Raw genomic sequence first — 15652 nt, 5'->3', positions numbered from 1 at the left:
ACACTGAATATACAAATATCATAATTTCATTAATCACACCTTTAATCACATATTTGGTAGGCATTCATAGGACTAATTAATGGAGTGAGTTTCAAGGCACATGCACGGTGCACCACTGTGATACACAAGGCATAAAGTGTGATCAGAGTATATATCCATCCCATATAATTCACTGCTTTCTTTTTCTCAAGCTTGCCTATCAGGCAACTAGCTCATTAACTCAACATATCATGCACAGAAACCACACATTAAGTACACCTCTTGGAGATTGTGTGTGATGAGCCTTATTTGTTTAAATTGTACCACACAACATACATCCCTTCATATGAAATTGTGCCAAGAATGTTGGAACTTATTTGAGCCTGAAATGTATGATTTATAGCCACAAGAGTTGCACCAGTTGTTCAAAGAGAGTTTTAGTAAAAGGTCCACAAAAATCAATCATTCAATTTATTAGACTTACTAGTATGTTGGAGGTGCTGGTCAAGTGAATGATCTCCTCTCATTGAAGTAACAACATCTGTATAACAACAGATGAATGAGTTGTAACTTTTCAGCTGCTGATTTACTGACCGCATTATTTCACTTCTTAATTGTTATAAATTGTCATTTGTTTCTGGTCATCCAAACTAAGGTCATTTTTTTCTTTTCCACAATTCAACCATCATCTCATGTTTAAGGAACCCCATAGGAGAGACTCATAATTCCAGTGTTAGTAGTGCCATGAATCTGCCTCAGAGTTTAAAGGAGTTCCTCAAAATGCTGAACCTATTTTGGGGGGTTTGGAGGATATGATTCAGAACCTTCAATGGCTCTTTTAAGGTTTAGATTAAGATCTGGAATAGATCCACATCACTATCACTGCTACTAGCTGTCACTGATAATGTGGATATATTTTGACCATAATGATGAGCCTAGGTGAGTTTTGGCCTCAAACACTCCACCATTTCTTTCTCCCTCTAGCACAACTTGGAAGAGGTTGGAAGCTTTCATCTTGGTTCTTAATTAATCAGAATTTAATGGCATGGCTAAACTCATGGTTAGTGCATGAAAAATGACATTAAAAATAGCTAGTTGCAGTTACCGTTTCAAGTCCCAGCAAATAACAAATACCCATTATATCATCAACTTTAAAATTTCCCCTTCTCTTTATTCATAAGTAACAAACATAATTACTTTCGAAGAGCAATCCTAATTCAGGTATGCTGGTTGCTGAAGGTTAGGATTAGACATAAAATTCTACTAGTGAAATCCCATACTGCTGTTAAAAATATTCTCCACCAGCTGATCTTGGAAACTTGCTGACAGAGCAATCTGTTAGAGGAACTGCTCTTCTGTCTACATTTGCTAGTTGAAGATCCAGTAAGGATCCAGGGGAAAGGAGCAGGCAAGTTATACTTTGAAAGCCTTACAAGGCTACTCTCTGAGAATGAGTCAGCAGTGGCATACATGGAGTATTGTTTTGACTCACTGTTAAGGGTTATAGCAGGGTAAGGCAGAAGAAGCCAATGCTAACTCAGTGGGTACCTTTTCACATTATTTAAATCCATCCTGTTTAATTGCAGTAATACCTGCAGTATGAGGATACTGGGAAATACCATGTCTGATGAAATTGGAATCTGTTGTTGGTCTATCAGTTGCAGAACCGCTGCCTGCACTAATTTCATCATCAGTAACTGGTGGACGTTCTGTGAATTTCTCTCCTTCAATATAGCGTGATCCATCAGCATTGAAAATTTCTGTTGAAAAGAAAAAATTCATCATTTTACATCATACTTAACTTGCGTATAGATTAATATTTGCAGCAAGATGACTATGTATGAAAATGAGACAGTAATTTAAGAGTGGACGGTGTGCATATAACAACATAAGTGCTGCAGGAATAAGGAACTTTTGACTCTCCACTGTGTTGGAATTCAATCCCAAAACACAGAGAAAGATAAGACATTGCAGGAGTTAAACTTCAAAATATCTGGAGAACCAATGGTCCCCCAACATTTTGTGCACAAAACTGTGCACAAAAATAACCACATGTTTTTATTGTGAAATACTGCTCTTTCTCCACAATTTTTCATTATCGTTTGCTTGCACAACAAAAAAATTAGATCTAAAAAACCATGCACACAACAGAACAATAAAAATAACCTCTTAGTTTTGTTGTGCAAAATGGCTATTTTCTGCACAAGACTGTTGTTGTTGGCAAGATTTTTGTTGACTAAGATTGCTGGGGGGGAAAAACTTTGTGGTTGTCTGGAAACAGTGGCTTGAATCCTGTTGGGAAGTTCCAGATGTATACCCAGGGCCCCCCTGCCCACCCCCCCCCCCCCCCCCCCAAAAACCATACTTAGCAGGCCACTGTGACTGATGGGGGAGTCTGTTCCCCTAACAGTTAGAAAGCATCTGGCTGACATTTCCACCCCCTTCCTGATCTCTAGTACAACATCAGAAGTGAAGCTCCAGTCACAATTCTCCCTTGTGCTCCTTCAAAGTGAGGTGGGTCCATCTGCGAACTGCTTCTCAATTGACAGAGGAGCAGGCCTCCATAGATTGCAGGAATTGCTTCCTGGTAAGTGGGGATTTGGGGACTTTCAAAGTTTTTACATCCCCTTGTATCAAAAAATGACCAGAAAGAAACTGCAGTCACAAAATAAGAAGACTAAGAATGGGAAGGGCACCAATGAAAGAACTAGACAAGATCCTAAATAATAAAGATATACAACTGAGCATTAAAGTGAGAATCATCCAGTCCATTATATTCCCCTTCACCATGTATGGATGGGAAAGCTGTACCATGAAGAAATCAGATAACAAGAAAATACAATTGGCCCTCCATATTCATGGTCTAGAGACTCACTGTTTCAATTATTCACAAGCATTCCTTCTCACTTTCCCTGCCTGATCTCTCCTTGGGCAGCCCAGGGAGAGATCAGGGAAATAAAGGCAGGAGGTGCCTTGCTGCCCCCCCCCCAAAACCCTTCTCCTCCCCAGTCGTCTCCCTAGACAGCCCAAGAAAAGGATCGAGGAGGAGAAGAGTCTCTGAAGGGCCAAGGCACCTCTTGCCTTCTCCTCCCCTTCTTCTCCTAGGGATGTCCAGGGAAAGGATCATGGAGGAGAAAGCTTTTGGAGGGGCCAAGGCACCTCTTGCCTTCTCTTCCCTATCCTGGGCTGCCCAGGGAAAGAATTGGGGAGGAAAAGGGGCAGGGAGCCAATTAAAGGAACAGGAGGTTGGGAAAAAAGGAGTGTGCACCCCTGCTCCTCTTCCCCCTCTCACCCTTCTCTTTAACTGGCTTCTGAGTGGGGGGCAGAGTTATTTGCAATTTTTCCATATTCATGGGGGTCTCATTCCCCTAACCCTTGTGAAAATGGAGGGAGAACTGCAAGCTCATTTGAGATGTGGTGCTTTAGAAGAGTGCTAAGGATACTGTAGATAGCCCAAAAGACAAACAAATGGATCCTTTAACAGATTGGGTCTGGGCTTTCCCTGGAAGCAAAGATAATTAAATTGAGGTTGTCATATTTTGACCACATCATGAGAAGGCATGAATTATTGGAAAATAATAATAATGTGAAGTCGAAGGCTTTCATGGCTGGCATCCATGGTTTTTTGTGGGGTTTTCAAGCTTTGTGGCCATGTTCTAGAAATTTTTCTTCCTGACGTTTCGCCAGCCACAGATGCTGGCAAAACGTCAGGAAGAAAAAATTCTAGAACATGGCCACATAGCCCGAAAAACCCACAAAAAACCAAAGACAATAATGCTAGGAAAGATAGAAGGCAGCAGAAAGAGGAAGATCACATGCCAGATGAATAGACTCATTCAGAGACATCATGGGCATGATTTTGCAGGACCTGAGCAGAGCAGAGGCTGTGGATGGTGACCCCTTTGGGGGTCGAACGACCTTTTCACAGGGGTCGCCTAAGACCATTGGAAAACACATATTTTTGATGATCTGAAGAACCGAGACACTGCTCCTCTATCCATTGGAGATCACCACAACATGAGGAACTGTATTAAAGGGTCGCGGCATTAGGAAGGTTGAGAACCACTGGGATAGATGATTTTAGTGATGTCTCATCCACAGGGTCTCCATGAGTCAAGGTTGACTCAAAGGCAGCTAACAACAACAATGAACTAAGGGCTACATAGGAACTGTGAATACAAAACAGTCATGAGTAAACAACTCTCTGGGCCCATTCACACTGCATTTCAACTTGGGCTCCAATCTGATTTAAATAAGGGTTGTTCACACTTGCACCAGGGTTTCATGACCTGAATCAGGGGTTAGTCACACTTGCACTGGGGTTTTCTAACCCAATTTGGGGGGGTGACAGTGTAAATCCACCTTAACCCGTGGTGTTGTTGTTTTTGCCATGGATTTTCTTGCAGTTCTTTTCAAAAGAACTGTTCTTTTGCCAATGGGAACCTGAAAATTGTTCCCATCCAATTCCTTCCTTCCTCCTCCTCTCCCCTCAGCCACCCCCGGTCTTGCCTCCCTCCAGCCACCTCCGTTCGCCACCCCCAATCTTGCCTCTGTTTGCCCCCTCCATCCTTCTCCTTCCACCTCCTCCCTCCTCTGTCATCCCGATCTTGCCTCCATTTTCCCCATTCGTCCTTCTCTTTCCTCCTCTTCCTCAGCCAATTCCACTCTTCTTCCCCTTCCTCCTCCCCCCTTCTACCAAGATCGTAGCATTTTATCCCGTTGCCAAATGTGAACGGAATCCCAGGGTAAAATGCCATGATTGTGGCAAATCAACAAATCAATGCCATGGATAGAATCGATCCTGGCAATAAATGCCACAGAGAGATTTGATGTGGCATTCCAGGGAAATAACCCGGTTCCCACACTAGGTTATTTCTCCAGTGTGAACGGGGCCTATGTTACGCATTCATAACTGTCCAACAGGATTCTGGTCAGTGTTCTTTGAACAAAACCCCATAATTTTCATGCAATAAAATGTGTATTTTTGCACAGAATGATTTCCTGAGGTACTTTGAGATGTATGAATACCAGGTACAGAGTGCACAGAAATGTTTGCTTTCTCTGTGACAAGGAGAAAACTTATCCATTATTTATTATTTGTCCAAATTTCTAAGGATGAAATAGTCAAATGTTTGACACTGCTTTAACTGCCATTGCTTAATGCTATGGAATTCTGGGATTTGTATTTTTGTGAGATATTTAAGCCTTGTTACAAAAAACTATCCTAGGATTCCATAGGATGGAGCCATGACAGTTAAAGCTATAAGAACACCCTTTCCTTAACCAGGAACCCTGTCCGGAAAATGGATCACATTGAGTGTATTTACCTAACCCTGAAGGCCAGAGACAGTCTGGAGATTCTGTTGGTCTACTGACCATCCCGTGTGCTAACAGACTCCCTGGCTGAGCTGACACAACTGGTCTCAGAACTGGTGTTGGAGTCCCCTAGGCTTCTTGTCCTGGGGGACCTCAACATCCCTTTCGAGGCCAGTCAAAATCCAACAGATGAGGCTCGGGAGTTCATGACTACCATGACTGCCATGGGCCTGTCTCAATTGGTTTCAGGGCTCACGCATTGTGCTAGTAATACCCTCGATTTCATCTTTAGTACGGACATGGACACTCCGTGGGCAGAGATCTCCAATGGACGGACAATTTCCTGGTTGAGGATCGAATCAAGGCTTCTACCTTAAGCCCCCCCAGGGGTGGAGGACCAATTACGATGGTCCACCCTCGAAAGTTGATGGAACCCAAAAGGTTCCAAGAAGCCCTAGAGAGGTATATGGCTGGAACTGATGGCTATTCTGTTGATGCCCTGACAAACATCTGGGACAATGATCTCTCCAGGGCTTATACACAGCATCGCTCCCAAGCGTCCTTTCCAGCCTGCTTCCAAAAAACATCCCTGGTATACGGAAGACCTCAAGGAAAGGAAGCGGGCTGTGCAACGACTAGAGCACAACTGGTGAAGACACCAGCACTCAGCTGACAAGGCACTCCTAGAGTCACTTTTGAAGGCCTATGGAGTGGCAATAAGTGCAGCTAAACATTCTTTTTATGCTGCACATATTGTGTCCACAGAGTCGCGTCCGGCAGAGCTGTTCAGGGTAGTGAGGGAGCTAACACATCTGCCCCCCTCCCTGAACCCTATTTTAGAGCCATCTAAAGCCTGCTGTAACAAATTTAACAACTTCTTCGCGGATAAAATCTCTTGGATATGGGCTGATCTCGACACCAGTATTTCTTCAGAATCTATTAGAGAGGTGTCCAGAGCTTCCATGGACCCTGTTAAACTGGATCACTTTGAGTTTGTTAGTACTGAGGAAGTGGACAAGATCCTTCGAAGTGTTAGGAAGACAACGTGCTCTCTCGATCCCTGTCCCTCATGGCTGGCAGCTCGGGGGGGGATGCGGTGCTAACTATGTTGCACCGCATAATTAACATATCTCTAAGAGAGGGACACTTTCCATCTAAATTGAAATTAGCAGTTGTGAAACCCCTGCTAAAAAAACCCTCCTTAGACCCCCTGATTTATAACAACTATCGGCCTGTATCGCTGCTGCCGTTCTTGGGGAAGGTGATCGAGAGAGCGGTTGCTTTCCAGCTTCAATCGATCTTGGATGAAACAGATTTTCTAGACCCATTTCAAAACAGCTTCCGGGCGGGCTATGGAGTTGAGACTGCCATGGTCGCCTTAGTCGATGATCTCCGTCTGGGCATGGACAGGGGAAGCGTGTCCCTGTTAGTGCTTTTGAATATCTCAGCGGCTTTCGATACCATTGACCATGGTATCCTTCTGGAAAGCCTGAGGGAGTTAGGTATCGGGGGCACTGCGCTCCAGTGGTTCCGCTCCTCCCTCTTGGGTAGATTCCAGATGGTGCAGCTGGGGGACGTCTGCTCCGATAAGAGGGAACTGACATCTGGTGTCCCTCAAGGAGCTATTCTGTCCCCCATGCTATTTAACATTTACATGAAACCGCTGGGAGAGATCATCCGGAGATACGGGGTGCCGTGTTATCAGTATGCTGGTGACACCCAAATTTGTTTCTCTGTGACTCCGACTGATGCAGTGACTAGGGATGGCATCTCGCCTCTAAATGCCTGTTTGGAGTCGGTAATGGGCTGGATGAGGGAAAACAAACTCAGTTTGAATCCAGAGAAAACGGAAGTACTGGTGATAGGTTACCTGGGTCCGGGTGGTGAGATTTGCCATCCTGTCCTGAACGGGGTCACGCTCCCCTTGAAGGACTCGGTTCGCAGCTTGGGAGTGCTCCTGGACTTGTCGCTCCAGCTGTCATCTCAGGTGGATGCAGCGGTCAGGATGATAAGCTAGCTGTGCCCCTACCTGGACCGGAGGGACCTTGAAACTGCAGTACATGCTCTGGTAACCTCTCGATTGGATTTCTGCAATGCGCTCTACATGGGGTAACCCTTGTACCAAACCCGGAAGCTACAGTTAGTACAAAATATGGCAGCGAGACTGGTCCCTGGGTGTTCCAGGTCAGACCACATAACACCTATCTTGAAAGATCTCCATTGGCTGCCAATTTGCTTCCGGGCGCAATACAAGGTGATGGTAATGACCTATAAAGCTCTAAATGGCTTGGGCCCAGGGTACTTGGAGGACCGCCTATCCCCATATAATCCGCCCCACACACTCAGGTTGGCAGGGAAGAACTTGCTGGAGGTCCCAACGGCACGTTATGCGAGGACCTCGCAACAGGCCTTTTCTGTCTCAGCCCCTAGAATATGGAATAATCTCCCAGACAAGCTCCGTTCCACCACATCTTTAGATCTCTTTAAGACCTTTTTCTTCTCCCAAGCCTTCCCCCCATGAGATGTCATTTTATGTTTTACCCCCTCTGTCGATGACCTTGCAATGTTATGGATTCCCCCCACTCAGCTGACCCTATTGTTTTATTGTGATTGTTTTTAAATGCTGTTTTAATTGTTTTTATCTTGATGTATTTTTTATCTAAATCTGTACGCCGCTTTGATCAAAGTTGGAAAAGCGGGATAAAAATAAACTATTATTATTATTATTATTATTATTATTAAAGCGGTGTCAAACTGCATTGTTTCTCCAATATAGATGCAGCCTTTCTCTGTGTTTAAACGCAATTCTACATTCATGTTTCTGCAATCTTGTAAACTGCATTAGAAGGAAAATGAGCCTTGGTAATAGTAACAAAACAACAGCAACAACTTTGCAATTTTTATATCTAATCTATAAAGTATAACTCAAAATGAAGTGTGTAAACCTCTTTTCTTACCTATTGTACTTTCATTATTTGGCCAAGCAGAATATAACTTTATCACTGGCTCACAAGTTTTATTTCTTGTTTCTAAAAAGGAAAAACAAGCAAACAAAATATTGACTGATTAAGTATTAGAAAAGGAACAGAAGAAACTAGAAGTGAATATAAAATTGTTTCAATTGAGAATTAACCAGCATTCAACCATATCGAATATACTCAATTCTAAGTCAATCTCATGTATAAGTCGAGATCAGGTTTTGGAACCAAAATTATGGATTTTGCCATGACCCATGGATAGGTCTGAGATAGTCCCTCCTGATTCTTCTTCTGCTCTTAATCTTCTATCACCTTCGCCTAACAAATTTTCTGTCTTTCCTCCTGCCTCTTTGGATGAACTCTCTACACTTCTGAACTCTTCCAAACCTGCTACCTGTCCTCTTGATCCTATTCCTACTCGTCTTCTAATCTCTATAGCTCCCTCCTTTCTGCCCTCGCTCCTCCATATCTTCAATCTCTCTCTCTCTACAGGCTCCTTCCCCTCGGACTTCAAACATGCTCTCATTTCCCCAATTCTGAAAAAACCTTCTCTTGACCCCTCCTCTTTGTCTAGCTATCGTCCGATTTCTCTTCTCCCCTTTCTTTCTAAGGTTTTGGAACGGGTTGTCTATTCGCGCTGTCTTGAGTTTCTTGAAGCCAATTCCATCCTTGATCCCTTTCAGTCTGGTTTCCGCCCAAGGCATTCTACAGAGACAGCTCTCACTAAGATCTCGAATGACCTTTTACAGGCCAAGGCTAATGGCCTTTACTCTGTTCTCATTCTTCTCGATCTGTCTGCAGCCTTTGACACTGTTGATCACTGTCTCCTAATTGACATACTCTCTGGCCTTGGGTTCTCAGACTCTGTTCTCGACTGGTTTAGATCTTACTTGTCTGGCAGATCTTTTGCAGTAGTTGCAGGTGGTCAGACTTCTTCTCCTGTTCCCTTATCTGTTGGAGTTCCCCAGGGCTCTGTTCTGGGTCCCCTTCTGTTTTCTCTCTACACACTGTCCTTAGGAAAACTCATCAGCTCTTTTGGTTTTTCCTACCATCTGTATGCCGATGACACCCAGCTGTATCTTTCTGCCCCTGACTTTTCGCCAAGGCTTGAACAGCAAGTCTCATCTTGCCTTACAGCTGTCTCGCAGTGGATGCGCCATCGGCGTTTGAAGCTCAACATGTCCAAGACGGAGCTCCTTGTCTTTCCTCCTAAGCCCAACCTTCAACACTCCTTTTCTGTCTCTGTGGACAACATTTCCATTCAACCAGTCCAGCAAGCCCGCAGTCTTGGCTTTATCTTTGACTGTTCTCTGTCGTGTATCCCTCAGATCCAGACCACAGCCAAGGCTTGTAGATTCTTTTTGTACAATATTGCCAAAATCCGACCATATCTCTCCGCCTCTACTGCCAAGATCCTGGTCCATGCCCTAGTGATCTCACGACTTGATTACTGTAATGTCCTCCTGGCTGGGCTTCCTCTTTCTCACCTCCGTCCTTTAATCTCTGTCCAGCATTCAGCTGCACGCATTATCACTTCCACCCACCGCTCTGACCACATTTCTCCTGTGTTGGCATCCCTTCACTGGCTCCCTCTCCCTTTCCGCATTCAGTATAAGCTCCTGCTGTCGACATTCAAAGCCCTCCATGGACTGGCCCCTCCTTACTTATCAGACCTTCTTTCTCTTCACCTTCCCACCAGGGCCCTCCGTTCTGGTAGTCAAGGGTTCCTGTCTCAGCCCAGGATTTCCTCTGCCCCATCCCGGATTCGCCCCTTTTCACTTGCTGCCCCTCACTCCTGGAACCTTCTTCCTCCACAAGCAAGAGCCATCACTTCTTTAACCAGCTTCAAAACGGAGCTGAAAACCATCCTATTCAGAGAAGCTTTCCCAGGCATCGCATAATTGTCGCTTACTATCTGATGTTCTGTTGTTGGCTGTTTATCGATCCATTTCCTGTATTCCTATGTACTGTATATGTATTATCCTACTTGTGATTATGTATTTTCTCTGGATAATGATTAACCATCCATTATGAAGCCTTGCCCTCCCTCCAGTCCATCTGCCTTGGTCCAGACCTCGGAGGTTGAGAGGAACTGCTGGACCTCTTACCCTTTCCCTCCACCACTCCCTTCTCCTTCTGTGTCATGTCTTTTTAGATTGTAAGCCTGAGGGCAGGGAACCGTCTAACTAAAAAGATTGCATGTACAGCGCTGTGTAAATTTACAGCGCTTCATAAATAAAGGTTAATAATAATAATAATAATAATAATAAAATTTGGAGGCTTCTTCAGTATGTATATGTGCGCATATGGCAAGAGAGACTCTCATTGAGGCTTTTTCCTTCATAGTTTCAGCTTTCATTTCAGCCATATGGGTGGGAGAAGGACTCTTAGAAGATTTCCATACCAGGTAAAGCGTTGCTGGATTGTTCAGGAAGTGCGCACGTATGAAATCCTGGCACGCTTCCTGAACATCAGAGAATTGTTGGCTTCCTCTAGCATCAGTGAATCATTCCAGGAGAGGATATTTCCTCTGAATGGAAACTTTGCGTTCAGAGGAAATTCCCTCTCCTGGAACAATTCACTGATGCTAGAGGGAGCTGACGATTCACTGACGTTCAGGAAGTGCACCAAGCTTTCATACATTTGTGCTTCCTGAACGATCCAGCAACATTTTACCAGTGCTTCTGAGCTGGTGTGGAAATCTTAACAAGCAGCAATAGCAATCAATCACTCAGAACTCTTTCCACTTGGCTCCAGAGAGAAATAAACTCTTTTCTGTATTTTGGGGTCAAATCTTGGGCCTAAATTTTTAGACTTATACATGAGTATATACGGTAAGTTCCCCACATGTTACCTGTTAGTGGGGACATGAGAACTTGCTATGCTCTTTCATATTAAGCGTGGGCTTGAGTATAAAAGAAATTCTTATTATAACAGAAAGCACATAAATCTGTAACAGTTAAAGGCCAAATTCACATCAGGACAAAAGGCATCCTGCATCATTTATGTATTGGAAGCAGCATCCACATTTTAATCCTCCTAGGAATTTGAGAAGAATGCAGTTAGAAACTTTCTGGTCTTTCAGGCAGCATCATAAAGAAAGAATTTCTTGGGCTGCTGACTGGACTCTGATTCAGTTCTTTCTCTGTCGTTTTGCTACAGTTGATTAACTCCATTAGACTGGTATCATGCCTAATTCAAACCAAACAAGATGGGAATAGACCCCTGCACTGAGGCTTGCTGGTCACAACTGCATCTAGCATAGAGCCAGGGGTCAAGTTTTTACAGGAAAAGGAGCATCAGTTGAGGGCAGTTACCACTTACTACTCTGTAGCCTTTCATCTTAATTTTATCATAAACGAATTCACTTCTTCTATCAGAATTCATATGAGAAAAGAAGCACCTAAGGATAGAGCATAAGCAGGGGGAAAGGTCTGCAACACCATATCCCATCTTCTCCTTGCTTGTTGCTACCTGGAGCCCAAAAACAAGGTGCATGGGGGGCTCTGAATTAATGTCACTACTTATGGCCAGTTGGTAAATCACAGGTTTTTACAGCCAAGTAATAAACTGGTTCTTGTCCTCCCTCATTTTTTATTTCTATGTGTTTCATGAACTATAAAATAGATTTTTTTCACCTAGCAAATGAAATCAGCAATTTCTTGTGCGGGTATGGGAAAGTATATGAACTAATCAAGACATACCTGATGAATTGAAGCAATATGTATCATATCGGTCAGACATGTTAGAAGAAAGCACATAAATCCCAGTGTTATTAGCCGCACAAAGATGATAAGGAGTATGTCGGGGAACTACAACTTTGTCTTCTATATAACCATATCTAGGGGTAAAAAAACAGCATATTAAAACATCTAAGTATATAACAAATATATATAGAACTATGCATTACTACAGAGCACATTTTGTGGAACTACATCTTCTGCAGCCATAATCTTCCATTATATAATAATTCTGGTTCTATTTGTACTATACACAGACACACAAATACAAATGTCCCATTCCCCTATTTCTCTTCCCTCCTAATAAGCCCTCAGAACCAGTACAAACAAAGTAAATATTTGCAAATAAACTACAGAAAGTCCATAACTAAAAGAGTAGCACAGCTGAGTTCAGCTGCTGCCTGCAGTGGGTTACAAACATCACTACATGCATGCCACTTCACTGCTATCTAGGACTTTCAGGGAAGGACTATTCCTAAGATTTTTAGGACTAAAACTAGAGACCTAGGGATGACCCCTGGTGATGTCCTTCAGTAAGACACATTAAGCATAAACTACAGTTGCAGTACATCACTGAAATAAAAAAACACACAAAGGCTAACACATGGGGACACTTTCACACACATTAGTGTTGTACCTTAAGGTTTCTACTCCTCACTCTGGGGACTGAAGAAAAGTGGCAAGGTCCTGAAATCTGGTGACCCTAAGATAGCCCCCCCATCTCCTTTCCATAGGTCAGACCATGTCCAAACGCATCATGCTGAGAATTACTTCCTTAGGGCAAGGCATTGTCTGTGCTGGCATCCATTCACAATCCATACTGACTAGTGCAGAAGGAGAACAGCTGGCATACTGGACAGAACCTGTCAGTGTCTCTGAAGAGCTGGGCCAGGTGTGACACTTTCTGCAGCTTAAGAGTAGCCAGTATAAGGGTTTTTGGAGCTAAGCACGGGGTTGCATATGTGACAATCATGCCCTGTCACCTGAGGCAGAGCCTCATCCTGCCTTTTGGCAAAGATCTCTCCCTGAAACCCTGCACTCAACACAGATAGTATTAAGCTAGGGCACAAATGGGCAATGACAGCAACTCAAGTGCCCACTTTTATGTCACAGGACTCTCTGGGACCACATGAACTACAGAAAAATAAAACAAAAATCCAGTCCACTTCTGGTTCTCAAACGTGGGTATTTTTTATGTGAAACAATATAGGGCCCGTACAGACAAGCTAAAATAAAGCTGCTTTGGGGCACTTTGGAAGTATGCTGTTTAAATGTTGCATGCATCCTAAGAGGCCAGAAGCTGTGTCAAAGCTGCGCTCGTCACCTTTAAAAGATAAACAGCTGCATGTGGATCACTAATTCACTCTCATTTTAGGACAGAAAAATACTTGTTTCAGGGAGGAGAATGACGGATACCAAAAACATTCTTGGATGATTGTATTCAACCACAGGGCTGCATTTGTCCACCCCTGATTCAAGGAGTTTCAGCTGTTCATTGTGGGCAACAATCAAAATGGAGATTGTTTATATAAGAACTGCATTAGGGTACTGGAGGTAGGAAATGAAACAGACATGGTTCTGGTCCAATGGTGTGGTGAGTGAGGAGCTTGGAAGATCTGAAACAACTTGCATTGGTTTCCACAAATGATCAAGGTGGACTATCCCCTTTATATCAATGGTCTCACTAGACATCTTTATGCAATCTGTTTCAGCTCTGCAAATTCACACTCCCTAAATTTTTATAATGTATCAGCATAACAAACTGACAGCACTATTACAAACAAGAATGACTGAATATAGTTAGAAACACAGAATCATAGCTATGAAGGAGAGGCAAGGATCAAATTCTACTATATGTGCCAGAATGATGAAAAACACACCACTCTCTAAATATGGCAAACCTTTAATAAAATGTTGAAATGTAGCAATAATTTACCCATGGAATGCTGGCTAAAACACTTAATGCTCGCCTTGTTATTCTGCACTGAGCACAGAGCTTTTCAGCACATAAGGGACTCCATAAATCAATTACACATGTAGGGAGTAAAATTATACAAGTAGTTCTGGCTATTTTGCAGCCCTATTATCAAATGTATAATTCTTCCCCATTTACTGGTTTCCTTGACATCTTGCTTGAGAAAGGTGATTTCATGTCAAAGAACATCTCTATCCACCCCACCCCACTGTTTTAAAGAATGGCTACTGCCTTGGGTCTGGCCAGATATGGTCACTATGGGGATTCAAGTTCACTCTTAAGTGAAGTCCAGAAAATTATAATCCACTTATGTGATTCATGTCCACCTGGTTCACATCACAGACTGATTTTACAACATTAAACATTAGTCATGGGTGGAACATATGGCTACTTTAGTGAACAATTTGCTGTTTCCTAATAGCTTTGCATATGTTATGGCAATGACAATTTGTATTCCTTCCCTATAATTCAGGAAGAATTCATGTGGCTCCAATTCACATACATTTTTTAAAAATCCATATGAATACTACTTGGAACAGAGTGGAGATGATTTCCAATATGTATAGAACTAGGCTACTTGTTTGCCTTTGGGCTGAAACCTTGCTGCTACCAAGTAAAAGCATTCTTATTCAATCAGACTGCGGTAGACTTTTAATTATGCGCTGTGCTGTTGTTTTTTGTTTTGTTTTTATATGATCCTTTAATAAATTTTAATGGTTTTAGCAGTGTGTGTGTGTGCCATTAAATCACCTGCTCATGAACTTCATAGGGTTTTCTTAGGCAAGAAATACCCAGAGGTGGTTTGCCAATGCCTTCTTCTGAAATATAGCCCACAGCACCTGGTATTTGCTTGTGGTCTCCCATCCAAGTACTAACCAAAGATTACCCTAATTAGCTTTATAGATCAGAGGGGACTTGGTGCCTTGCAGATTATTTGACTGTTTCTTTTAAAACAGAAGAGAACTAATGTTTTGTCTCATTTTTAATCAGTATTGTTTTTAATAAACTTGTAAGCCAGCGGTGAGAAAAGTTTTCGTGGATTGCTATGGGTATGGAGTGTGTGACATCCACTTTCACATGCCTAATTACACGAACATAAATCTAGATCCAACACTTTTCTTTCTTCCACACTCCTAGATATCAATTTGTAAGCCACAATTTATACTCCCTTTGGGGTCCCCTAGGTAGAGCAAATGTGGATGTTGTAGTATCTCTGGTTACAGTCCTTGTGTTTTTCTGTTTTTGTTTTTTAAATAAAAATATTTTTAAATTTTTAGAATATTTTTAAAAATATCCAAAGAATGGCTGGCATCCTGTTGGGGAATTATGTCATTTTAAACGAACTTAGAATCACAGAAAGTTGAATTGTGCTATAGTGCAACATTTGTATTCTCTAGAGAGGTGAACTGTCATAGCTATTCCAACAGGACCAGTGTACAAAGAACACAAGCAGCATTGCCATTGTGCAGTGTGTCCAGACGTACAATGCGTCTTCATGGGCAATATGTCCAATGCTCCATGTGTCTCAATGCACAACATGTCCCATTGTGCAATTGGAGCCTCTGTCGTCCAATAGAACATCTTGTACTTCATATTAATTTACTAGACTGGATCCTTGGAGAGGTGACAGACATGACATCATTACACAGATGGCATTCAACTCT

General features: G+C 42.8%; 1 protein-coding gene across 1 annotated transcript in view; it reads right to left on the bottom strand.

Annotated features, from left to right (window-relative positions):
* Window positions 1–15652, bottom strand: part of CD44 (CD44 molecule (Indian blood group)) — a 112231-nt gene that overhangs the window by 38114 nt on the left and 58465 nt on the right. The window contains exons 3-6 of the mRNA XM_042459646.1: window positions 11978–12114; window positions 8253–8324; window positions 1572–1739; window positions 464–520 (exon numbers count right to left, since the gene is read on the bottom strand). Coding sequence (XP_042315580.1) covers window positions 464–520; window positions 1572–1739; window positions 8253–8324; window positions 11978–12114 — 434 coding nt within the window. The remainder of the gene's footprint in view (window positions 1–463; window positions 521–1571; window positions 1740–8252; window positions 8325–11977; window positions 12115–15652) is intronic.

The sequence above is a fragment of the Sceloporus undulatus genome, chromosome 1, assembly GCF_019175285.1.
Source record: "Sceloporus undulatus isolate JIND9_A2432 ecotype Alabama chromosome 1, SceUnd_v1.1, whole genome shotgun sequence".
NCBI lineage: Eukaryota > Metazoa > Chordata > Lepidosauria > Squamata > Phrynosomatidae > Sceloporus > Sceloporus undulatus.
This window is presented reverse-complemented; position numbering and strand designations above follow the sequence as displayed.